Consider the following 25,760-nt stretch of genomic DNA (forward strand, 5'->3'; position numbering starts at 1 on the left):
GAATGAGAGAGAGAGAGCACGAGAGGGAAGAGGGTCAGAGGGAGAAGCAGACTCCCTGCTGAGCAGGAAGCCCGATGTGGGACTCAATCCCAGGACTCCAGGATCATGACCTGAGCCGAAGGCAGTCGCTTAACCAACTGAGCCACCCAGGCGCCCGGGAGAGGGATATTGTTAAAAAAAAAAAACCAAAAAACAAAAACGGAGATCAGCTTTGAACATTCTCTGAACGGACCAAAAAAACAGTTTAATCATACAAAGCTTAATTTGCAAGACTAACTTGACCTGGGTAATTTCTTGCTTATGCCTCTGGAAATCATAAGCGAGGCTCGAACTGTTTCTTAAGGTTGACATGAGGTGACCACTGACCAATTCCCTGTCATTTAAGAAAATTCTAATATTATAACCAATCCCCGTGAAGAACAAACAGTCACTGCTTTCTCGCTATATAAGCTGCTTTATAACATACTCCTGAGCCTCTTTCCGTGTTTTGGTTTGAGTGCTCCCAATTTGCAAACTGTCTGACGTGTGCACAATAAACTTTTACTGATTACTGGTTTGGTGATTCATTCGCTTTACTTCTATCATTTCTGAGCTTCTGACGATATCTTTGTGGAGAGAGCTGCCAGATGCCTTGACCAAGTGATCCAACTTGGCAGCACGGATAAAAGAACACTGTGCCTTCTCGTGGAAATACACATCACCTCCCGTTTTCCTATTAAAATGTTTAACCTGAATCTAATTATGAGGAAACGACTTGATAAATCCAAATTGATAAAGTCTACAAGACAACTGGCCTGGACTTTTCAAATATGTCAAAGCTACGAAAGATTTTGAAAAAGTGGAAGTTCTAGTAGATAAAAGGAGTTTCTAGAGAGGCACGGTGTTAAACCGAACGGGTAAATCTTGGATAGATCCTGAATTTTCAAAGACGTGTGTGTGCATGCGTGCAATTGTATGACATTTTGAGACAATAAAGGAAATTTATTTATTTTATTTTATTTTTTTATAAGAGTTGAGGATACTATGGCTTGCCCATGTCCTCTTTTTTTTTTTTTTTAAGATTTTATTTATTTATTTGACAGAGAGAGACACAGAGAGAGAGGGAACACAATCAGGGGGAGTGGGAGAGGGAGAAGCAGGCTTCCCGCGGAGCAGGGAGCCCGATGCGGGGCTCGATCCCAGGACCCTGGGATCATGACCAGAGCCGAAGGCAGACGCTTAACGACTGAGCCACCCGGGTGCCCATAGATATGTTTTTTTTTTTTGAGACAATAAAGGAAATTTAAATATAGACGGTATGTTGAATGATATGACAGAAAAAGTATTCAATTTCTTGCATGTGATAATAGTGAGATATTTAGGGGTAAAGCAGCATTGCATGCAACTTTCAAAGGTTGGGGGGGAACCTATATAGTGAGAGAGGACGCAAATGTGAAATGCATTGAATGAAGGGTATACTCTTCATAGTACTATTCTTGCAACTCTTCGGTCGGTTCGTAAATTTTTTCAAACTAAAAAGCTGGGATTAAAAAAAAAGCGAGTGTTTCCTTCCTCTGCGGACGTTCACGTGGCCATAGGGAAACAGCACTCTGAGAAGCCTCCAGTTCCGAGGCTCTCGGTGCATTCTCTAAAGTTTCTCTTTCACTGAGGAGCCGGGACCCGAAGCCGTGGGGAGGCATCACCTAGTTCCCACAGCTCCCACCCTTGTCCGCCGGGAGCGGCTACTCAGTGCCCGGGTCCCTCCGAGGCCAGCCAGTCGCCGGCTGCCATGGGCGTGACCGCGGCCGGGGCGGCCAATGGGAGCCGCGGAGGGGGGCGTGGCCGCGCGGTGAGGGGTGGGCGGGGCCTCGCGCCAGCTCCTGAGCCGCCCCCGCTGCTCAGCAGCCTTTTTTCCAGCTCCGGTGCCGGCTGGCTTCGGGTGCAGCGGGGCGCGGTAGCAGGACTGGCGGAGCCGTCGTCGCCGGGTAAGTGTCTGACCACCGGGCCGCGGTCGCGCTGGCAGCTCTGTGCCTGCTCCGGGTCGCCCCTCTGCCGGCCCGCCCCCCTTTCGCCGCGGCGTCCGGAACCGGTCGGCGTGGGACTCCCTGCCCGGCCGCGGCCGGTGCTGCGCCTCGGGTCGGCCTCGGCCGGGGATGGGACTGCAGTCGGATTGCGGCCCGGGAGAGCGCCGACGCGGCGGGGCGTGCTCGGGGGCTGCCGCTGCTCCCCGGTTCCCGTGCGGAGCCCGGCTCCCTGGGGTTCGAGGTGCCGGGGCTGGGTCGCGCTCTTCCGGCAGGGGCGCCGGCAGCAGGGGCGCCGGCTCCAGGGCCTCAATCACTTGGCGGCGGGGGGTGACTTATGTCCCAGCGTCACAGGTCCCAAGTGTGAGGCCCGTGTGGGTGGCATCTCAGCGTGTGCGCCCCGGCCCCCACGGTGTGTTTTTCCTGCCTCTGCATCCCTCCCACTCGCGGTTTATTCAGAGTGCGCTACCCGGGTCCCCAAGAGCTTCCTACTCTGGGAGAGGGCACACTGTACTCGGAATTGCTCCTGGGACACGCCAGGTTGGCTCACGTTTGTAGGGACGGGTGCACTTCATTTGCTTGGAAGGTTAATGTAGCTCTGGATTTTAGCGTCTTTCCAGGTGTTAAGTTCATGTAAAGCATTTGCAGTGTTCAGCATTGTTGCTCCTGGGCAAGAATAGCAGAAGAGTGTTGGGACTGTCCTACAGATTCTAGATTCATCTTCCTCAGGTAGTGAAAAAAATTGAAAGGCATGAATTGTGGTCTTGGCTTTGCCTCTGCCAAGTTTTGTGGTCGTGGGCTCAATTAATTCGTATGAAATGAGGAATGACTTCTAAGATTCCTTTTAAATTCCCCGTTTCATAAGTCTGTGATGAGCTTATTTTCTATACTGTACCTTTAAAGAGAATGGGAAATAAGAGTCTGTGAAAGGCAGACATATGGGGAACAAAGATTTAAGAGGTCACAGAAGTTTAGAGACAGTGATTCCAGTTTTAAGACTGCAGACTGAAAAGGAAACACAAGTAAATTCGAAAGAACTTACCGAGAATTAAATATATAACAGAAACTTGGAAAGGTTCCCGAAGTTCCAGAAGCAATTACTGTACTATATTTTACCTCCCTTTGCAGCTGTGCAAATGAGGTAAAGAGAAAATAAGTACTGAGTAAGAGAAAATGTAGGAGAGAGGCTATGGTACATATCCTAAGTGTAGGGAGAGTCTTTTGGAATCCTTAATTAATATAGACATTTCCACTTAGGAAACACTAAAAAAAATAGGTGGAAAGTTTTTGTTTCCTTTGCAGGAAAATCATACATTTATTCCGAATGTGCAGAATTTCGACACTACCACCTGCTAATATTTTTTAACAACCTTTGGAAAATAGTGTCTGGCTTTGTAGTACATAGAGGAAAGATCATGTGTTCCCTCAGGGAGACTTTAGTTTGCAGACTTTGTAGCTGTGTGACGGAAAAGTCACTTTTCCTCTCTCAGGTTGTCTTTCCTCAATTGTGAAATGTGGCTAATGGTACCTATTTCATAGGGTTGTAAGGATTAAATAAAATCCTTAGTGTGGAAAATGTATAGCAATGCCTGACATACAAGATATTCAATAATGATGGCTGTGGTTATTAGCATTGTGTTTATAACGCAGCGGAGAGGTGGTACCCAGGTTTAGTCTGGCTAGAGGGTTGGCCTAAAGAGGAGTGCAAAGTGGGAAGTGATCCACAGGCACTGCTATCCCTGACACTGGAGTCTTTGCAAAGTTATAATCCCTTCCCTGGATCTCAGGCTGAGATGTCGTCCAGACACTAGTGACTGCTAAGGACACCGATCTCCCTGACTGTGTTGGCCTGTCATTCTTGGGACTTGAGTAGAGTTGGGATTTTCCCAAAAAATGGTGCTAGGAGGTTAATGTGTGTGAGAAAAACCCCTCTAAAGAGCACTCCAAAACAAAGAAATGGTTCGGTTTACTGAACAGAGATTTCAGCTTGAGATAGCCGGAGCCCTGTCTCAGCCTGCTGTGGCCAGCATGGCATACTGGACATAATGTCTCCTATTGCAGCCTTAGCTGGAAGCTTTTCTTGTTTGCATGTTTGACCGACTACTGATACTCTCTGGTAGTTAGCTAAAGTTTTCTTTCTTTTCTTTTCTTTCTTTCTTTTTATCTACTTGTCAGAGAGAGAGCACAAGCAGGGGGAGCAGCAGGCCCCGCGCCAAGCAGGGAGCCCGATGCAGGACTCGATCCCAGAACCCTGGGATCATGACCTGAGCCAAAGGCAGATGCTTAACCGACTGAGCCACCCAGGTGTCCCTAAAGTATTCTTTCTTTGACCCAGCAAACATTAACCTGGGAAGGCGGGCAGTAGGCTTAACTGCTCAATAATCTTGTCCTAGCGTTGGGAAAGGAAAAGAGAGGAGCCTGAAGGTAATTTTTACCCTATTCCTATCTAATTTTTAAAAGTTGTAATTGAATAGAAGGTACTTTCGTACAGTTTAACCAGGGACGCAGGAATGGACCCTCATTTGCGGAAGATGAGTTTATGGCGGTGGTACATCTGAATTGGGACAAATCGGTGTGTTCTCCGTCCACTTGATTCAAACCCCGGGGGAGGCAATTCCACACAGTTTTGAGCTCTAGTTGAATATTTGCATTCGAACCCAGAACTTTTGGGTTTTGATCTAACTGAAAAGTTAATATCAAAACTGACAAGATAGGGGCGCCTGGGTGGCTCAGTTGGTTAAGTGTCTGATTTGGCTCAGGATCCTGGCTCAGGTCGTGATCCCTCCCCCGGGTCCCGGCCAGGTGTCTGCTCAGCGGGGAGCCTGCTTCTCCTTCTCCTCCCTCTGCCCCTTCCACCCCCCACTTGTGCTCGTCCACTCGCTGGCTCTCTGTCGCTTTCTCTCAAAATCTTAAAAATAAAATCTTAAAAAAAGAAAAAAAAACTGACAGAAGACAAAGTCACCAAAAGTAGCCATTAAAACTAAGCTAGTAGGGGTGCCTGGGTGGCTCAGTCGGTTAAGCGTCCACCTTCGGCTTAGGTCATGGTCCCCGGGTCCTGGGATGGAGCCCGAAAGGCTCAGGTCATGGTCCCAGGGTCCTGGGATCGAGCCCCGCATCGGGCTCCCTGCTCAGCGGAGAGCCTGCTTCTCCCTCTCCCACTCCCCCTGCTTGTGTTTCTGCTCTATCTCTGTCAAATAAATAAATAAAATCTTAAAAAAACCCCAAAAAACAAAACAAAACAAAAAACAAAAACTAAGCTAGTAAAACAAATAAGTAGTGGCAGGAAACCAGAGAGTTAATCAGTGAGATGGCATGAGGCCATATGGCAATAGAGTCTTTAAAAAATATTTTGTTTTAGGGGCGCCTGGGTGGCTCAGTTGGTTAAGCGACTGCCTTCGGCTCAGGTCATGATCCTGGAGTCCCGGGGTCAAGTCCTGCATCGGGCTCCCTGCTTAGCAGGGAGTCTGCTTCTCCCTCCGGCCCTCCCCTCTCATGCTCTCTCTCAAACAAATAAATAAATCTTTAAAAAAAAAAGGCAAGAATATTAAAAAAAAAATAAAAAATATTTTGTTTTGTTTTTAAATTAGAGATCAGTTATGATTCCATTTCCCATAAAGTTTTGCTGACATTTTGCAGGAAAGCTTGTGTGTGTGTGTCTTTATATATGCAGACACATATATATTTCTCTCTCTCTCTATAGAGAGAGAGAGACACACACGCATATGTATGTGTAGAAAAAAAGTCACTACTAAATAAGATGAGTAAGAAGGAGGGTCAACTCTAATATCATCTCTGAGAATTAAGTACTTAAAATGGGAATTTAAGTGGTAAGTATTTCCAAGGTATGAATTGGCCACCACATATTTAACTCACTGATTTACAGTAACAGTACAGATGCTTGTGATGTCCCTGAGATCCTCATTCCATAGGTGGAACCCTAATGTCTATACTTTTCCGAAGCTCTGTAGTCAGGTTAGGAACTATTAATAAGGAGTCCTATGTGCCACACAGATGCTTAATGCTTACATAGTATCACAAGAAAATAAGAACCAGATGGAAGCCACAGGGAGGGGGCAGTGGGGAATCAACTGGGTAATCGTTTTCTTTTGAGATATTTTGGAACCAGATAGAGGTGGTGGTGGTACGACATCCTGTGTGAAGTGCCACTGAATTGTTCACCAAAATGACTTATTTTATATGTGTGAATTTCACCACTGTGAACAACTGCAAAAATTTATTTGAACACTATCATTGTATACTGTGTATTGGGAAAATAAATTATTGCTGTTTAGATTGACTGTCTACCTTCTGAATATTATATTCTCTCAAGACTTTTAAATTAAGCACATTTGTTGTTGTTGATAAGATGCAGCTTATCAGTACTACCTTTTCGAAGCTGCTTCGTAATAGTTTCTCCTTAATTAAAACACCATCACTCCTTTATGATCACATACAGCTTCAGGTGGTGGCAGAAAGAACACTGTATTTGGAATTAGAACCCCTGGGTTGGAGGCCCAATTCTGCCCCATCAGCTGTGTGGCCTTGGGCAAGGCACCTTGCTGAGACTCCATTTCCTAGTCTGTTTTTCTGTCTTCCTATCCCAAACTTGTTGGGGGATCCACTGAAATCATTTGTATCAGACACTTTTCTAATGGTAAATTATAGTGCTTCCACAGGTCACTGTTACGTAGTTATTGCTTTGTTTTTTTTACCTTGAATTCAGCAGAATCCAAAAGTAGATTAAGGAAGGTACTAGCAGACAGTTAATGAATTATTGGATTTATTATTAATGTGTTTTGACAGTCTATATAACTTATAGTATTAATCATTATATTATGAATCTCATAAGGCTAAGAATTAGTTACGTACAGATATTATTAAACGTTTGGAAGGATGATAGGGAGCTGAGATGATTTTTTGGGGTCAGGGCTTGTTCTTGGTCCTGAAACACATAAAGCAAATGAAGATTTTTCAGATTCCATGCTCATAGAGGTTCCATACTCACTTGTAACCAGTCTGAATTCGGTTAATGTCTGTAAATGAGAATAGCCACTGGTAGATGTAATTAGAATCTCCTTTGGGTTCCTTGTGTTTTTTCTTAGTTTAAACAAGCCCCTGGGCCTTGTTGCAAACTGACATTTTTGGCAGTAATGACTTGTGGCAGGCCTTTCTTGAGAAATGTAGTCTTGAGAAACTCCTGAAACATGCAGAGTCAAAACCCTGGGTGTATTGCTCACCAATAATGACTATAATAAATTAGAAATTTTATTTCAAACCACAATAATTATGGCTGATAGTATATATGCAAATGTTTGTTAATTGGCATGTTTCTCCTGTTAATGGGCAGATTTACCAACTGAAAGTGCATAAAACTGAAGAATGTGTAATGAATATGGGGGACCTGGTATGGCAGGTGTGTAAATACTTCTCACGGCATGTGAGCACCTTTTAGGTGAAAGGAAGATGGAAGACAATTGTTGAGTGTCTGTTTTGTGCTAGTTTAAAACTGTGTATTTAATCCCCACAATATGGCGCCTGGGTGGCTCAGTCCTTAGGTGTCTGCCTTCGGCTCAGGTCATGATCCCGGGGTCCTGGGATCGAGTCCTGCATCGGGCTCCCTGCTCCACGGGAAGCCTGCTTCTCCCTCTCCCACTCCCCCTGCTTGTGTTCCCTCTCTCGCTGTGTCTCTCTCTGTCAAAAAAGAAAATAAAATCTTAAAAAAAAAAAATCCCCACAATAGGAGTAAAAGCTAGGCATTTTATTTAGCTTAGCCAATAAAAGTATGGGCTCCACCACTAATTGGTTGTGTTGGCTGCTTGGATGGTGAGGATGTTGATGAAGACAAAGCCTAGGGGTTAATAGGCACTTCCCTAGGAGGGATGCCACCTCATTCTTTTGTACCAAGCTTCTTCCCAGCTATTAATGGCATATGGATAAGAAGAGAAAACAGACATTTATAGAGTGTGAACTAGAAGTACATTTTGGTACTTTTAAGTAATTATCATTTTACCTTAGTACACGGGATTGCAACATTTTTTTTTTTGCTCTAGTGCACCTGAGGGACTCACTAAGACAGTGGCAAACTAATGGCAAATATTTGTTGAGTGAAAATGGATTTTAGATAAAATGGACTACCCAGAAAATAGCCTCCATTGTGCTCCACTAAATACATTCACCGTATCACCGGATCAGCATATTGCATTACTTGAGGCCTGAATGAGATTTAAGGCAAGTGATGGCTCAGTTGGTTAAGCAACTGCCTTCGGCTCAGGTCATGATCTTGGAGTCCCAGGATCGAGTCCCGCATGGGGCTCCCTGCTCAGCAGGGAGTCTACTTCTCCCTCTGACCCTCTTCCCTCTCATGCTCTCTCTCTACCATTCTCTCTCTCTCTCTCAATAAATAAATAAAAATCAAAAGCTATTTAAAAAAAAAAAAGGCAAGTGATAAAGTGAGGTTTGCTTTATGAAGCTGAGGCTCCCCTGGGGAATTGGGGTGGGGGTGGGGGGCGTTGTTCACCGGTAGCATCTGATGGCACTCTCCGAATGGAACACAGGTTTAAAGAAGAAACTTCTTGTGCACAGAGTTACAACTTTGACATGCCTTCCTTTTGTGTCCAGGAAAAACCCTATCGGAGGCTATGTTTCTCTGATCCAGGACAAGGGACCGTGGTGAAGATGTCGGCCCTCAACTGGAAGCCCTTTGTGTACGGAGGGCTGGCCTCCATTACAGCGGAATGCGGTAAGGAGCCCAAGGGGCCGACTCAGGTCGCTTGCTTGCTGCTCGGGACGTCGGGATGTCGATGAGAAGTTAAGGTCGCTGTTTGGTGTTTGATGTGACTGTGGTTCAAGCACAGCACGTGAGAGCATGAAATGTTAATCTCAGATTTCAAAATTGCCTTCTTTTGGTATGTTTTTCCAACACAGAGTCATTTTGGCTGCCTAGCCGTTTAGAGTTCAAAGTTCAGTGTGGAGAAAGTGGAACCTGTTAATCAAACAGAAGGTTTATCAGTCATTTTTAGATCACATCTGTCCCTACGCTCCTTGTCCTTTCCCCCACTTTGCCCCTGTTAGCGCCTGGGGCCGTAGAGAGTTGGGAGGAGCTCCCAGGTCCTCCCCTGCCCCTTAGCCGTACCGTATTTGTGACTTCCTCTGCAGTGGAGGGCCACATCAGATCCCGGTTATCTTTGTCTATTTCCTGGCATAATTCACTCAACAAATCCTCACTGAGCAGCTGCCAAGTGCCAGGTGCCGGGCTGGACACGTCTTGTGCTTCCAGGGCTCGGTCACTGCTGTCCTGGGACAGGGGCTGCCCCTGAGGAGCCAGTGAGGAGCAGGGCTGAGGGGTGAAGGCGCGGGAACCACCTACCCACTTGGTTGCCCGTGTGGGTGGGCTCTCCCATTGCCACGGTGGATCAAGTGTGCTGACAGTGAGTGTTACATATTTGGGTGGACTCTCCGTGGGGCACTGGATTAAACATTTTTAGCTGCGTGAACAGATTTGCTTTTAGACTGCAGGACACAAAGTGAGACACTCCTTTGGAAAATGAACTTCTCTTTCTTTGTTCATATTGAACCTGATTTTAGCTTTCACAGATGCAAAAAACAGTAACATATTTTAAAATTTCCTGTTTGTGTAAATCATTCTGTGTACCTGTGTTTCACAGCAGTGCAGCCTCTCAGATCCTAGGTAGAGTAGGATGAGAACTACATAAAAACGTAAAGAAAGGAAAATAGGTTTATGCATCTCTGGGGTCTTTTTAATCTTTTGGTTCCTAATTTTTTTTAAATAGAGAAAAGATTGCAAAGTATCTGCTATTTTTTAATAACATTTCTTAGTTTACATTGTAGTTGAAATGTTTCCTCAGTGATAGATCACCATGTATCCTTTATTTAGTGGAATTTCTTCTTACCAAGTGAAATATTTCTTTTTAAAAAAATTTTAAGGTACTTTTCCAATTGACTTAACGAAGACACGGCTCCAGATTCAAGGCCAGACAAATGATGCAAACTTTAAAGAAATCAGATATCGAGGAATGTTGCATGCGTTAGTGCAGATAGGCAGAGAAGAAGGGCTGAAAGCTCTGTACTCAGGGTAAGTAGACCTTTGTGTTTTATTTGACTATTGACCTTCCAAATGAATAGACTGAAAACTAAGGCTTCATAGAGAAAAAGTAGAAATTTGAGATATATTTGAAAAGAGCAAGTAGTTTGCAGATTTTTCGTTTTTCATTTCAGCTTTATTTTCTATGTATCTTTTATGTAATGAGCGTTGTGGTGAAAGTATGTTTTTATTATATTCAAATATAGGTAATAATGCAAAAATTACATTTGTTTCCAAAAAACATTCCATAATTCACTGGTGTTTCACTCTGGAAAAAGCCCTTCCCCTTGGCTATTCTGAATTACTGAGGTTTTTGCTGTAAGGAAAATGACAGAGTATCCTCTGTGGGTAAGGGCTGTGAACAACTTTTCTTGAATCCAACGTTGAGTGAACAGCGTGAGGGTGCGGGATGGGAAAGTGAGTATGGCAGGTGCCTACGTCAGCCCGAGTCCCTGCAGAAAACAGAACTCGCTGGGGTGGTTTCAGTGAGGAGACCTTAATGAAGGCACTGCTTAAGGGCCAGGGAACAAAGGAGGGATATTGAGGTACCGAGAAACTATCCAGGTGAGAAGTTGGTACCAACCCTAGAACCAAGAGAACAAGGACGGGAATGGCGTTAGCAGAGCCTGTTAAGACTGGAGCCTTGAAGGAGCGAACAGTCGTTGTGGAGGGATGCTTTGGTAGTGCCCAGGGAGAGGAGAATCCCTCTTCCTCCTGCCTCCCTCCATCCCATCGTCTACTGGTGGAATCCACCTGGAAGTCAGCTGGCAGGGGAACCTGAATGACGTAATCCGTGGGCACCACCCTCTCGGCGCGCAGAGCATCACAGAGAAGGTTAAAAGACTGGATCTGGGCGGACAGATGGGGATCAGCAAGCAACACACGGTCGTGAAGGAGCTGTCATTTAGTGGGGACAGCAGACGTGGGAACGGGGGACACAGCGGCGTCTGATGATGAGTACTAGAGTCTGGTGGAGGCAGGGTGTCAAGCCCAGAGTGTGGGGACAGGAAAGAGGGTGGGTTTCAGGAAGGCTGCTTGATGTAGGCAGCGCCCGGTCCGAGCTTGCAAGATCAAGAAGAGTGAGTTAGCCAGGTGAAGTTAGGAGGGAACTGTATTTATACAGAGCCAGTAGAATGTGCAAGAAAGCACAGTATATTCTACGAACTGCAAGTAATTCGGCATGGGTATAGCGTGGGGGCTGGTGAGCAGTAAGAGCTGGGTTTGGAGCCGTAATGAGGGGTCAGGACATGGACAGCCTCGGGACGGGCCAAGCATCCTGACCTCATCCGCTACACCATAGGTCCCAAATCTGGGCCTCACAGCCCTCCCACCCACCCGTCACCAAAGGTTTTTGTTTTTCACTTGGGCCACTCTTTCAGCTATGAGAAATTGCACACACAAACCTGGGATTCCATTTTCTTGCAAAAAGTCAACATCTGGGCCCACATTCGTTCACTTAGGATAATAGGAGCAGGCATCAAGGAGGCCTTCTCTGGTTTCCTGAAACCTCAGCCTCTCACGCGGTGTATGTGTGTGCAGTTGGACCCAGCCTGCGTCAGTCACTTAAGGCATCCGCCTGGCACCTGTAGGCACTTGAGTTTGCTATGCCCGTGGCGGACCGAAGCTACTGGGGGGCTTTAAGTGTGAGACTGACAAGATAGGGTTTCCATGGTGAAGAGAAGCCGTCCTGTCGTGGCGAGACGGGATGAAAGACTGATGACACTGGAAACAGGCTGTCGCGCCAGGAGCAGGACCTGAACAGAGGTGCTGTGTTGGGGACAGAGAGAAAGAAGACAGGCTGTTTAGGGCGTAGGGTTGACGTATTATGGGACCTAACATAGGAGGGGGTGTGGAGGAAGCAGGGGACAAGGCTAACGTCTCGATTTCTGGTTTGGGCCAAAGCGTAGATGGAACTTCCATTCCCCGGGCTGGGAAACAGAGGCGAGCTGACTGGTTGGAACGGGAGGATAGTGAGTTCCGTGTGGGACTCTGGATCCGGAGGTGGGCTGGGGATAGGACATGCGCATTGAGAAATCTACCGAGCAGTTGGAAATGCATCGTTGCATCCGTGTTGGAAGCAGGAATTAGGCGTCCCGAGTCTCTGACAGTGGTGGAAGCATGGCAATGTGTGGAGAGTGGGGAGAGAAGGAAGCACGGGATGGAATTCTGGGGACCCCCCCAGATGACAGAAGGAGGAGGCTGTGGAGAAGAGGAGACAAACAGGAGAGGGGGATGTTACGGAGCTCAGGGAGGAGGTAGCTGCATGGAGGACAGAGGGTGGCCAGTAGCAGATACCACAGAGAGGTTGTGTAAGGTGCTAAGTGGAACGCATCATTTAGTTTAGTGACAGCGTTGTCAGCGGGTCACCTCAACTGAGGCAGTTTTGATGGAGAGAGGGGGAGGGAAGGCAGACGGCATTTTGAGAAGAGGTGGGAAGTGCAGGAACAGCAGGCGGATAACTGCCCCAGGGTGGCTCTGGTGTCCGGAAGGCTAAGAGAGGGAGAGGAAATGACCGGAACAGCGCCTCCGACGAGGTGGGAGATGAGCTCCAGAGCAGCAGTGGAAGAATGCTAGATGCTTGCCGAGGGCAGATTTCACTGGGCACTTTGTCCCGAGCAAGGAGAGCCTTTTCCCTTGAACACCGGTGAGCAAGTTAGAACTCCACATGCACTTAACTTTTCGTTAAGGATAACTACAAGGGGTTGAGCTTTCACTCGTGAACTAATAACTGGCACAAATTTAACTGAACCCAGCTATATTTTTGTTGGATCTTGAATTGTGAGAAATCTGGTTTAGCGTAGTTTGATTGTGGAAGGTACACGTGGTTGCGTGTGTGTGTGTGTCTGTCTTCTAGAGGGTTTAAAGTGATTTTTAGGATTTCTTTGTCCTTTTGTACGTTGGTTTGACAGGATTGCCCCTGCGATGTTACGCCAGGCTTCCTATGGCACTATCAAGATAGGCATTTACCAGAGCTTGAAGCGGCTGTTTGTTGAACACCCAGAAGGTGAGTGGGGAATCTCTTTTCCACTTGTGGACAGGAGGTGGGGGGGTTGTGTGTCTTTCTAGTCAAGGCGAGATCAGATTTTCTTGAGCCTGATTGTGACTTTACTACTGCTGAGAAGAACTCTGGATGTAAAGTCTGAATGAATGGTGCTTAAAGCACATCGTTCTTAGCTGAAGTGACAGTTAAAAGAGCAATCTTAACAAATTTTTAGTTATCCTCATCTCCAAAACACCCAGACTAGAGGGTGTGTTATTGTAGTTCGAGCCAACTTAAAAATTCTAAAATCAGGAATTATAACCTGTTTTTCAGGAAAGCAGTGAATACCCTTCTTAGTATTAAGAACTGAATTCTAATACTCTATTGCTAGTTGACTCTGTGACTTTGCTTTAATCCGTAGAACTTTTTGTTTTTACGATGGGATGAGCACTAGTCAGCTGTTATGTGAGAGTGGTCAACAGGAGGAGCTAAGATGCTTTAGCACTTCAGTATATTTCACATTAAATAAATACAGTGTGCTTTAAAACTTTTATCTTCTCGGTATCTCCTAGGAGTGTATCTTTTTTTTCTTTTTTAAGATTTATGTATTTATTTGAGAGAGCGAGCATGCACACGCACGAGTGGGGGGAAGGGCAGGTAGAAAGAATCTCAAGCAGACTCCCCGCTGAACATGGACCCTGACATGGGCTCGATCCTAGGACCTTTAGATCATAACCTGAGCCAAAATCAAGAGTTGGACGCTTAACCAAACTGAGCCACCTAGGGGCCCCGGGAGTGTATCTTTTTTATTCTTCTGTGGGATATGCCTCATCGTAATTACTACAGTGGTCTGCATTTACACACACAAAAGTGAATTGGTACATGGTTGTTCACTTTGCATGATAATTCACATTCCTTTCTTGGATATCAAGTCATTTTGCTAGGCAAAATCCTGTTAAGCCAGCAAAATTCCTGATATTTTAAAAATTGCTTGATTCAGGGCTGCCTAGCTGGCTCAGTCAGTAGAACATGCGACTCTTGATCTTAGGGTCATAAGTTCAAGACCTGTATTGGGTATAGAGATTACTTAAAAAAAATAAAAAATCTTTAAAAAATTGCTTTATTCATAAAATAGAAATTTTACTATTCTCTGAAGATGTACAAGTGGCATGTACGAGTTACACCTATATTTAAGCGACTGATATGAAGAGCTCTGTGTATACGAAAAGTTGAATAATATGTGTTTGTTTATAGATGAAACTCTACTGATAAATGTGGTGTGTGGAATTCTCTCTGGAGTCGTATCCTCAACCATCGCTAATCCAACTGATGTTTTGAAAGTAAGCAGTACGATCCATATCTTATAGGCATACCCCACATTTTCTTACTGAGAACAACATTCAGATAATGAAAAGCTGCAAATATAACATACACTGTATGTGTGAACTTGTTTATAATTTAAGTGCCGTGAAGACTCTAACTTAGAAACATCCACTGGATGGATTTCCCGCTGATACGGAGGAACTCCAAAGTAGAGCTCATTGTGGAGACAAGGTTTTTGGCGATTAAGCAGAAAAAAAATTTGGGCTTGGATACATTTGAATTTCATTTTTCATTGAAAATCTTCCAGGTTTTATTGGTTCATTAAAAATGGATGGGCTGCAAGTTCTACACAAATCTGTTCACTCATGATCATTTCTGAACATGTGATGTTATCTGTTAACTTGATTTTAGGAAATACCAATGGAAATATTTCCTTACCACAGTTAGACATATCGCATTGGATGACCTTGTTGCCAATACCAGAGATACGGCCTCCTTAGATCCTTTCTGGAAAAAGATAAGGAAATAAACTAATTAAACAAAATAGAAATTAGGCAGGACTTACTTTTTCTTTTCTTTTTTTAATTTTTATTTATTTGAGGGAGAGAGAATGAGAGAGAGAGAGAGAGCATGAGCAGTGGGGAGAGGGAGAAGCAGACTCCCAGCTGAGCAGGGAGCCTGATGCGGGGCTCAGTCCCAGGACTCCAGGATCATGACCTGAGCCGAAGGCAGATGCTTAACCGACTGAGCCACCCAGGCACCCAGGATTTGCTTTTTCAATGCTCTGAGGATGTTTGTCTCTGTCCCTCCCTCTCCTTTTTTGTTCCTATTAGTTAACCAGTGTTCACTGCTTCTACCTTCTACCAGTTGATGTACTACATGCTTAGAGTCCAAAAATGAGTAAGATAAGGACCCTGCCCTCAGAGCCTTCACTCTAATAGGAGATTGTGACAAACATCAGCGGTATGTGGAGCACACTACACCTCTGCACAGTGAAGGTGCAGCACATGTGAAGGTGCTTTTGCTAGGATTTTGTTGGGGGAAAGTGGAGAAAAATATCCATATGCCTCTTAATACCTTAAACATTTGTTGGGGCTTCATAGAAAGGCAGTTCCTGTAGTTTGGTTTATTTTCCCATGTTAGCATGGCAGTAACACTGTCTTTTAGGAGTTAGAGATAATTGCTTTCTAAACAAAAATAAGGTACCAATTTTTAGTGAGAAAACCCTTTAAAAAACGTAGAGAGCTATATCAAACATTATTTTTATGTTGGAATCTCGGTCATATGAATTCCACAGCCGTTGTCAAGTTTATTTGTAAGTTCAAGTGTAACAGAGTGTGACGGGCATCATGTGGTCATCTCGTGCTCAGCTCGCCTGCATACCTTTGGGTTCAGCTGGTTGGAAATAGTAGTGGCTTGAAGTAACTACTTTAAGAAATATGCTTGTCCATGCTTAGTGCTGCCAAGTGTGCTGGATACTCTTTATCAATTATGTGAAATCTCAGCATACCATCACATTCTCTTTTCCTCTTCAGTAACTTACAAGGAAATATGTCATTTTCTTTCCTTTTCAAAAGACTACTTTTAAAAATCCATCTTTTGATTCCAAAGTGCCTCAGAACCAATCCTTATGAATGTTAAATCCTTATAAATCCTACAAAGGGCGTTTTAAACTAGCATTACAGTCCTGTTTATACTGCGAGTCTTTCAGTGGTTAGTAAACAACAGATTGAATGATTTTCAGAAGTCTACATTTGGAGAGAAATGTGCTTTCCTTCTCATGTTCGTCTTTAAAATAACCTCTAGATACGGATGCAAGCACAAAGCAGCACCTTTCAAGGTGGAATGATAGGCAACTTCATTAACATTTACCAGCAAGAGGGAGCAAGGGGACTGTGGAAGGTAAGTCCGCAAAACAGAGCCAACTTCCTTACTTAGTTCTTCCCCGTTTTCCTTCTTTGAATTTATTTTTCCTATTTCCATCCTCTTATTTAATCCGAATGTCAAAATGGTGTACGGGAAGAAGAGTGACGTCCACCCTCGAAGTTACTTTCTTTCTTAATTTCATTACCTGTGAAATGGGAATACAAAGAATATGTCATAGTTTTAAAGTGCCTTTTGACTAATTCATGCATAAGAAAATCTGTGAAGATTGAGCACTTTTTCATTTGTTTACTTGAAAAAAAAGGGGAAGGGTTTTCTAGGTTATAGTTATGCTGGATTTTTTGATCTGTGGGGTTTCCTGGTCCTTAAGTGAAGACCTTTAATAGGCAGGCGCTGGTATGGAGTGCTGTTCCCTGGTAATCTAGTCACCTGTCAGTTCACAGAATAGACCCTAAAGGTCATCCAGCAGAGTGCTCTCAGTATGTACTAGGAAACCAGAGCCTCTGTGAGGCGACTTGGCCTGGCCAGGGTCTGGCCAAGGTCATACAGTTAGTGCCAGATCAGAACTGGGCATGGGAGCTTCTGAGTTCTTTACCCTCTGGTCTTTTCTACTCTGTCACTCTGTAGTTTTTTTCAAGGCCTGTTCCGTGGAGAGCTGTCTGAATCTTGGTTATTCGTATTTTTACCCAGGGCGTGTCCCTTACGGCCCAGAGGGCTGCCATCGTTGTCGGCGTGGAGCTTCCGGTCTATGACCTCACCAAGAAGCATCTGATTCTCTCGGGCCTAATGGGAGACACTGTGTATACCCACTTGCTGTATGTTTAGAGATTTTAAAAAAATGATATTTTAGGGATACATGAGTTCAGGGTGGCAATTTGCTATAAATATATAGAAATTTTAAAGTTTTATTATAAAAGTATTCTCATATTTGAAAAATTACAATTCAGAAGTGAACCAAGAAAAAGTAAAAGTCCTTATCTGTTTACATAGGTAACCATGGTCAACAGCTTGGTTTTTAGGCACATGCAAATATGTCTATAAACGTATATTATGTGTACATGTTACACAAGCAAGATCATGCTTAACATTCTCTTACTTTTTATTTATATTACTTCAATTTTTTAGCTTTATTGAGGTATAACTGACAAACTTGTGAGCTATTTAAAGCGTATGACATATGATTTGATACGCATACACAATGTGAAAGGATCTGCCCCCCCCAAGTTCATTAACATATCCATTACCTCGCATATTTATCCTTTTGTGTGTGTGTGTGAAAACATTTAACTTGTACTCTCTTAGCAAATTTCAGTTATATGATAGTGTTATCAGCTATAGTCACCCTGTTATATGTTAAATCCTCAGACCTTGTTCATTTTAGAGCTGAAGGTTTATGCCCCTTTACCAACCTCTTCCGATTTCCCCCATCCCTCACCCCCAGCAACACTTTTCTACTCTGTTTCTACGGGTTCTGTTTTTTGTTTATAGATTCCACTTATAAGTGGTACCATGCAGTATTTGCTGTTCTTACTTGCTTTTTTAAATTTAATAATATATTCCAAATATCTTTCCATGTCAGTACAAACAAATTTCACGTATTTTTAAATAGCTGCAAGTTAATATGGATGTATCATGGTTTCATCCACTGAGGCGTGATTTTGCCCCTCAAGGGACCTTTGGCAATTTCTGGAGACTCTTCTGATTGTTAGGATTGGGGAGTACTGTTGGCACCTGCTGGGTGGAGGCCAGCAGCTTACAGTGCACAGGTCAGCCCCCCACAACAGAGACTTGCCTGGTCCCAAAATATTAGGAGTGTGGAAGTTGAGAAACCCTGCCCGGAGCTGATTGATACCAAGTGTGGTCTTAGTCTTGTGAGACTGAAAGTTTTGTAGACCCCGGAGACCCCTGGGGGGCATTACAGTGAGACATCTTTTTCTCTGCTCTCCAAGAGTGGTACGGTTGTGATGGGGCTAAAATTACTCTGAGTCCTGCTTATAGCAAATAGATGCAATAGATCGTCGTTGGAGGACATTCCTTCATGTTTCTATGATTCTTTGACATTCTAGAACCTCAAAGGTATTCTTAGTCGGGGCCGGAATTTGTAAGCCACTGTAATGAGTGCCATATTTAAGAAGTTTGTGCAGCGCTCTAGTGATGGACCTTCTCCTGGAACCCTTTCCTCTTGTTACATGTCACTTTGGCGTCATTTGGGAGGAGGCTGCTTCCTGCTTCTGATGGTGGTGGTTGCGGCTCAGTGGTGGCAAACTGTTTGTTTTTCCCTTGGTATCTTTTTTCATAGCTCAAGCTTCACCTGTGGTCTGGCTGGGGCGCTGGCCTCCAACCCCGTCGATGTTGTGAGGACACGGATGATGAATCAGAGAGTTCTTCGGGACGGCAGGTGTTCTGGCTACACAGGTACCCTGGACTGCTTGTTACAGGTGAGCGTGGATGTGCCCCTGGGCAGGGTCCTGAGGTCCTTTCCCAGCTCCTTAGTTTACTTGTCCCCCCCGAAGAGTTTTCTTATCACGAAAAACACAAGGGTTAGAGCAAGACAAACCTGTGGGTTTGTCACTTGTGATTGTGTCACTTTGGTCAAGGTACAGATTCTATACCTCAGTTTCCCCGTAAGTGAAGTGGGACAATAATAGCACGTATGTCATAGAGTTATTGTAAGAAATTGAGATGCCTACAAAACAGTGTAGTGCTTGGATTCATGTGTAGTAAGCCTTGTTAGTATAATTAATAATAATAAGGGACACTTATGAAATAAGCAAATTTATTTTACTTAATCTTCAATATTCTAGTGGTTTGTTTCAGTCATTGAAACTGCCCCCCAAATATGTGTGTGTGTGTGTGTGTGTGTGTGTGTGTGAATATAGACATACATATTCACATGCACACTTATTTGTATACATCTATTTAACCGTAGAAGTAACTAAATTTTGAGGGCTATTATAACGAACATGAATGATGCTCTAAAGCCCTGGGATAGTACCCAGTTTGGGCCACATTGGGGCTAACTTTGATAAATACAGAATCTAGATGAATCTTTAGAAATGAAAGTGTATTTCCTTTATACCGTGGCTCTGCTGTAAAGGTAGAGAAAATAGTCAGATTTTCTGCCATCACAGTGGAACTGTGTCTCCTTCCAAAGTGTATCTCCCTCCTCTCGAGTCCTACTGGAACGAATCTCATTCATTCGGACATCTCTCAGAAGAACACATCACTCTTACTGTAATTTTCAGTTTATTTTTTTTTTAAAGATTTATTTATTTATTTATTTGAGAGAGAATGAGATAGAGAGAGAGAACATGAGAGGGGGGAGGGTCAGAGGGAGAAGCAGATTCCCTGCTGAGCAGGGAGCCCGATGCGGGACTTGATCCCGGGACTCCAGGATCATGACCTGAGCTGAAGGCAGTCGCTCAACCAACTGAGCCACTCAGGCGCCCTGTAATTTTCAGTTTAAACAGTGGGGCCTCCTGTTCATGAGGGGATGCAAGTTCGCAGCTGTCTCCCCGACTAGATTGCCGGCAGCCGAGGATCCGGGCCCCCTTTGCTGTTCCTGCCCTCTGGCGTGATGCTGGCACAGCCTAGATTTCAGGGGCTGCTTCAGCGGAGCAGAGATGCATGTTTTTCCACCCAGTGACGTGAAGTAGCGGTGGTCCGAATTAGGTCTTTACCACCATTGCTTCACTTCTTTATTTCCCACCTGCTTGTGAGTGCATGGGGCCAGGAGGCAAGAGACTCCAGTTGGGATTCAGTCTCATTTCTCGCTCCTCCAGCGGCCGTTTGCCTGCTTGGGCATGGGCTGGTTTGACACGGAGCCTTTGTCTTCTCCCATGCAGAATCCTTTAAAGAACAAAAAGAGGCAGAGGGCAGTGAGGTTTTAAAGTCTTTTCAAACAGGATTTTATTTTTAAGAAAAATAGATCATTCAGTCTGGCTACTAACGAATTATGAACGCATTTGACCTAATTGGAAAGTTGGAAGTTAACTTGTCCCCCCTCCCTCCCCCACCTTAGACATGGAAGAATGAAGGGTTTTTTGCTCTGTATAAAGGATTTTGGCCAAATTGGTTGAGACTTGGTCCTTGGAATATCATTGTATCCTTTTTTGTCGCAGTACATCTGAAAAAAGATGTAGCTAAAAGAAGATTGTATAAACTGTCATATTATTAATGATAATTTAGAAGTGGCTTTTTATTCTTTTGAGTTCCTCTGATTCTAAGAAATAATGATTCAGTTTCTATCTCAGCAGGTATAAAATCTCTGTGCTGGGCTATATGACTCTTGGTTTAGTGCTGGTGTTATTGAAAGGGACTGACATCAATACAGATTTCTATTCAGACTCAGTTTTCGAAGCTGAGAATACTTACGAGTAGAGAGAGAGACAGGGATTGATTTGGTATCCCTAGCCACCCTTGGGAAAGATGCGGTTTGGCAGCAGTATTCTAGAATGCTTATTTTAGAGAGTGCCTGCAGATAAACAGGAATTAGCTCCTGAATTATTTGGCCGATTAGCACTGTTTCCTGTATGCCAAAGTGGTGGGGAGGAAAGAAGCGACGGTTCACTAGACACGGAAGGGCAGAATTATCAAGAAGGGAATGTGGTTTTCACCATCCCTATTTCTCTTTATCTGCCCCTCCCCGCTGCTGAAGGCCTGCCTCACCGTGACCCTTGGGGAGAGCTTCCCAGGGCTTGCTGTCTTTCTGTTTCACACAGAATTCACTGTTCTGGAAAGTCTGCCCACCACAGCGGTCGCCAGAGCTATTCAGGGGGGATGTCATCTTCGAAGAGGCTCTGGGAGCTGATGTGAGGGGATTTAGAGATCTCCGCTGTGGTGGTTCTGTTCCAGGCTGACCTTGGGAAGGCTAATGGGAAGATCTTTTGAGGTGGGTAAGGATGGAGCCCCTCATGTTCAATCCTGTCCAAGGCACGTGGTCTGCCCAGACATATCTGTTAAATGTGCTGTCTGTGAGTCTGTTTTTATGTGTCCATGTTGTTAAGACAGCATCTTCTTTGTCAGCCTTAACCAGTAACTGCAGTTCTTTGTGACATATGAGCAGTTGAAGAAATTGGATTTGTGACAAGTCAAGGCTGCCTGAGACAGCGCTCTGCAAACGCTCCCTTTCCGAAACAATAAAGCTTCCTGCGTGTCACGCTGCTTCTCACTGCTTGGTTCATCACAGATTCTGAAGCGTGAGCAACAGATGAAGATGGGGTTAGTTCTGGTTGCTGTGTGTGGTCAGCTGTGCCTCAGATGTTTCATGCTAGAAACGAACATCCGAACACTAGTCCTTACCATGCAAGTGCCCTTCGACTCCACGACCGCATGTGGAACGCATGTTTCTTGCTAAAGAAAACTTGCGAGAAGATCAGGAACTGTGTGTCGTTTTCTTCAGGGGAGAGGAGCCCCTGTTGTGTCTCAGCTCACAGCTGAGAATGCCAGACTGCTCTGGAGAAGCTCATAGGAGCCATGGATTGGAGCCTCCAAGAGGGTGTTATTGTTCCTGAACTTGTGGGGACTGTCACTTCTTGTCAGCTGAAGAAATTTCACAACCTTTCAACTTCAGGTGTAAACAGTGCAGGAAATAGATCCTTGGAATACTGCACTGCTTTATAATTTCCGATTTTGGCAGGATCCTTCACTTACAGTAAGTGATTTTCAGCCTTTGAAGGCTTGACCTTTGTGAAGAGTTGTTACAAAGTATTGATCTCTAAACCCGTGACCGTGTGATGTGTTGGCTTTGAACATGGCAGGATCCACGTTGATGGAAGATCTTTGAGGCAGCTGGGGTTCAGTCTTAGGTAATGTTAGCACTTTGCTCCAATTTTTAGCAAAGTTTATTATACCAGTCTGTAAAATGGGGATAACAACCTCTCTTGATGTTGAGGGTCAAATGAAGACAAGAGTAGCTGGTAGTACCTGCCTGGAGGGTAGGCGTTGTACCTCAGCCGTGCTGTTGTCCCGCCAGAATCCCGGCATCAACGGGCTGGTGTACAGAAGAGAGTGGTTTCATGACAGGATTCTCACTGGAATCCCCAGCAAAGGCCCTCGCCAAAGGCCTTGTGAAAAGAGAGAACACAGTCTAAGTTACAGTTTTATTATGTTTTCCTTTAGCAAGATGTTGCGAGTGAATAGAAGAGTTGATTTTTTCCAGATTTTTCAGTTTTTACTTTAGTTAAGGTTATGTCTATTAAGATATGTCCTGTCTCGGACTTCCTGTTTGGTTTTGGATGGAAAACACTTGCTTGAAATTTCAGAAACTATCTCTTTAGTGCTGCACCTGTTTTCCAGTTTCGGGAAGAGGTATATAGTCTCTTCCTTTCTTTCTCCAAAGACAACAAAAATCATTTTCCCTCTTCTTTCTTGCCTTCATCTTGTTCTTTTCAGAATAAAAAGTGACTCCAAGAGCCTGAAGAACTTTTACACTTCTAGAAAACAGCCCAGAGAAGGGGACATAGCTACTTGGGTACCTTTGGTTCTACCGTTTGAGAACATTGAATACACACTGACGGGGCCTCTGGGGTGGACCCTTCTGCAGTATTAGGCAGGCAGGTTTCCAGTTTGTTCTTGCCATGGGTCACCACCTCCCTTGAACCCAGAATCGAAGGCGTGTAGGATTTTTGGGGGGATCGAGCCGTTTTCCTGCCAGTCACATTCATGTTGCTTCTTTATATTAATGTCTACTTTAAAAAAGATTTTGTGAGGCAGAATTGTTATTTCCAAACTAGAGACAAAGTCATTAAAAAGAGAAAGGAAGGAGTGGTGGAGTGGCGTCTAGGTGTTAATTGATTAAAGACTTAGTTGAAAGTCCAGCTCCCGGGGCCCACTCTAGATGTGACTGCAGAGCTGAGCTCACTTGGGCCCTGCTCCTGGTACTGAACTGTATTTTTAGACGGAGATTTTTTTTTTTCCTTCCTACCAAAACATTCCATTAACCTGGTCAGGGCTTTCTCAGAAAGGCTTTCACTTTTGAGTTCCTTGAGTTTAGAGGATTACTTTTTAAGAACCACTTTTTTTTTTTTAATGAAGAAAACATATTTTTTAAGTGTACATATAATTTCTAAAACAGTAGAAGCAAGTCCATTTTGAAGACCACGTAAAGAGTCAGCGTTCATTGTATCAATTTATTCAAATTATGTACATGTTCATACCAGGATGAAAAGAAGCTCAAACCTCACTATAAAACTTGATCATGTTTTTAAGACAAAAATGGATTCTTTCTCCAGTGTTGACTTATTAAACATGTTCTATAGAACAGGATCTTAACCTGTTCTGGTTTTTCTGCTTCCTGAAGGAGTTCATGCAAGAGAGAACTTAAGGACTTGGAGACCCAGTCCCCTTATTTTTGGGGGTGTGACTGCAAGTCCCCCACCCCCTTGGATATTGCTTAAATGTGGCAAAAGGACTTTTAGCCTTATGACTAAAATGAAGATAATGGATTTTGTTTGCTTGTGGGTTTGTGTAATCATCGATGCTGAATGTTGCTGATCTGTGATATAAAAATGGCTCCTGTTCTCTGTATTTATTCATGAGCTAGAAATAGTATGTATTATGTAAAGACTATACATTTTTCATAAGCCTTTATAACTCAAGCTCTTTATTTAAGCATTGTTGGACTATGTGGCATAAACCTTGTTCATTGTTTAATAAACTAGAATAATACATAATGATCCAAATGATTTGTGGTTATTTTGGATAGAGACCTTTAAACAAAGACAAGCTTCAAAGAGTCCAGAAGGTTGGAGTAGAAATACATGGGACTTGTAAAGGTGGCTACAGACATTTCTCCTCATGGAGAAGTTGTTGGGGTCATCTTTTTATTTTTTTAATTTTAAGATAATCTCTACACCCAATGTGGGGCTCGAACTTATAACCTGAGATCAAGAGGTTCATGCGCTACTGCCTGAGTCAGCCAGGCGCTCCAGGATCATCATCTTAATTGCCTGGACACCTGTGTCACGTCCCACTGTATGAAATCCTCTGTAGCCCAGTAGAGGCCAGTGACTTTGATTCATGGACTGGCTCGGAAAGGTCCCTCGGAGATGCAGAACACCAGGGTGATGACATGAGTGCCTTGTGCCTTCAGGTTCCCTAAGTCCTTTCAGTGTTTGGTGTCGGCTAGAGACAGGGGCTGGGATGTTTTGTTAACTGTGGATCAGGCAAAGGCACCTCTGGTTGGCATAGAAGAGCCAGGGGATGACACACAAACTAGGTCATTAATTTTTTCGCTGAAAAATATTTTTGGGGCGCCTGGCTGGCTCAGTCGGTGGAGCATGTGACTCTTGATCTCAGGGTCATGAGTTCAGGCCCCACATTGGGCATAAAGCTTACTTAAACAAAAATTAAAATTAAAAAATAAAACCTCATCCATAAGATTATAAAAAACATATCTTTTTTCTTCTAGGTGCCTGTCTTATTAACATTTGAATTAAACATGGTGGTTTATTGAAAAAAAGAGAGTCGGGGAAAAAGGGTCGCTTTCTCAGTTCTCTTCCCTGAGAGATTAAATGATGTACAGGATTGACTTCACATGAAGGTTAGTGAGAACCACTGGCTACTGGCATTTCTCAAAGGCATGTGGACAGTAGAACCCTCATGCACATTATGGTACCTGTTAAGACACATTTGGCTTTTATTCCAGGTGATTTATTTCTAAACTGGCAGCTGGGAAAATAAGACACTAAATTTTTGGTAGATTATAACTAGATTCATTCTGAATTAAAACATAGGAATACAAGACAAGGGCAGTGTGTATAAATAGGTTTCTTGAAAGCTTGATGCAAATAATAGAATGAAGAGCAAAAAAACCCTGGAAACTACCTATATGTCTGTATGTCCCCTGCTTAAATAATAATCCATACAGTGGCTTACTATGTTGCTCTTGAGAAGAAGGAGTTAGATCTCAGCCTACTGACTTGGAATGATGTCCATGATAGGTTATTAAGTAGGAAAAAGTTAAGGTGCAGGCTCCTGTGTATACCATAGACTCAGTTCTTAGGGAAAAAAGCAAACTTAACGTTTGTAGGGAATGGATTTAAAGGGTGTGTATTAGAGTTCTCCAGAGAAACAGAACCAGCAGGGTGTGTCTGTGTCTGCGTGTGTATACATAAATGATTTATTTTAAGAGATAGGCTCATGCAGCTGTGGGGGATTGGCAAGTCTGAAATCAGGAGAGCAGGCCAGCCGACTGAAAACTCAGGATTTCTGTTATGGTCTTTTTTTTAAATTTTTTTTTTAAAGATTTTATATATTTATTTGACAGAGAGAGGGAACACAAGCAGGGGGAGTGGGAGAGGGAGAAGCAGGCTTCCCGCCGAGCAGGAAGCCTGATGTGGGGCTCAATCCCAGGACCCTGGGATCATGACCTGAGCCAAAGGGAGACACCTAATGACTGAGCCACCCAGGCGCCCCTCTGTTACAGTCTTGAAGTAGAATTTCTTTAGAAAACCTCAGTTTTTTTTTCTCT

At 44.0% G+C, this 25,760-nt stretch overlaps 2 protein-coding genes across 7 annotated transcripts; one reads left to right on the forward strand and one right to left on the reverse strand.

The window, feature by feature from the left end:
• Positions 1-1,838: 1,838 nt before the first annotated feature.
• On the forward strand, positions 1,839-25,585 carry SLC25A30 (solute carrier family 25 member 30). 3 transcript variants are annotated; one of them, XR_003519226.2, is made up of 11 exons: positions 1,839-1,964; positions 8,619-8,739; positions 9,945-10,092; positions 13,011-13,105; positions 14,336-14,421; positions 16,211-16,306; positions 16,979-17,103; positions 18,588-18,726; positions 20,310-20,390; positions 21,333-21,941; positions 24,699-25,585. XR_003519226.2 is itself a non-coding variant. In XM_027590252.2 (10 exons), exons 2-10 carry the CDS (start codon positions 8,676-8,678, stop codon positions 21,372-21,374), a joined length of 876 nt encoding a protein of 291 aa, XP_027446053.1. In that variant the 5' UTR covers positions 1,839-1,964; positions 8,619-8,675; the 3' UTR covers positions 21,375-23,961. The 3 variants fall into 3 exon arrangements, 2 of the variants coding, with proteins under 2 accessions (XP_027446053.1, XP_027446054.1); XM_027590252.2 differs by lacking the exon at positions 24,699-25,585 and having other exon boundaries at positions 21,333-23,961; XM_027590253.2 differs by lacking the exons at positions 20,310-20,390; positions 24,699-25,585 and having other exon boundaries at positions 21,314-23,961.
• On the reverse strand, positions 8,746-17,012 carry LOC113920080. 4 transcript variants are annotated; one of them, XM_027590255.1, is made up of 5 exons: positions 16,884-17,012; positions 16,277-16,475; positions 14,843-14,911; positions 9,133-9,312; positions 8,746-8,982 (listed from the first exon to the last, which is right to left on the reverse strand). In XM_027590255.1, exons 2-5 carry the CDS (start codon positions 16,385-16,387, stop codon positions 8,962-8,964), a joined length of 381 nt encoding a protein of 126 aa, XP_027446056.1. In that variant the 5' UTR covers positions 16,388-16,475; positions 16,884-17,012; the 3' UTR covers positions 8,746-8,961. The 4 variants fall into 4 exon arrangements, 2 of the variants coding, with proteins under 2 accessions (XP_027446056.1, XP_027446055.1); XR_003519227.1 differs by lacking the exon at positions 9,133-9,312 and having other exon boundaries at positions 16,339-16,475; XR_003519228.1 differs by lacking the exon at positions 9,133-9,312.
• Positions 25,586-25,760: the final 175 nt, after the last annotated feature.

The sequence above is a fragment of the Zalophus californianus genome, chromosome 3 (assembly GCF_009762305.2).
Source record: "Zalophus californianus isolate mZalCal1 chromosome 3, mZalCal1.pri.v2, whole genome shotgun sequence".
Taxonomy (NCBI): Eukaryota; Metazoa; Chordata; class Mammalia; order Carnivora; family Otariidae; genus Zalophus; species Zalophus californianus.

Bases quoted from the DNA above. Each gene is read 5' to 3' on its own strand.
- LOC113920080 (XM_027590254.1), bottom strand. From the start codon at position 16,387: ATGGAAATAGGAAAAATAAATTCAAAGAAGGAAAACGGGGAAGAACTA. The intron at 14,912-16,276 runs GTAAATGTTAAT...ATCTTTTTCCAG, and splicing joins CCCCTTGCTCCCTCTTGCTG to AAAGGATCTAAGGAGGCCGT. The intron at 9,313-14,842 runs GTAAGGAAATAT...CTGGCTCCTCAG, and splicing joins ATGCGATATGTCTAACTGTG to GGGCAGCCCCTGTCCCAGGA.
- SLC25A30 (XM_027590252.2), top strand. From the start codon at position 8,676: ATGTCGGCCCTCAACTGGAAGCCCTTTGTGTACGGAGGGCTGGCCTCC. The intron at 8,740-9,944 runs GTAAGGAGCCCA...AAAAATTTTAAG, and splicing joins CTCCATTACAGCGGAATGCG to GTACTTTTCCAATTGACTTA. The intron at 18,727-20,309 runs GTGAGCGTGGAT...CCCCCACCTTAG, and splicing joins CCCTGGACTGCTTGTTACAG to ACATGGAAGAATGAAGGGTT.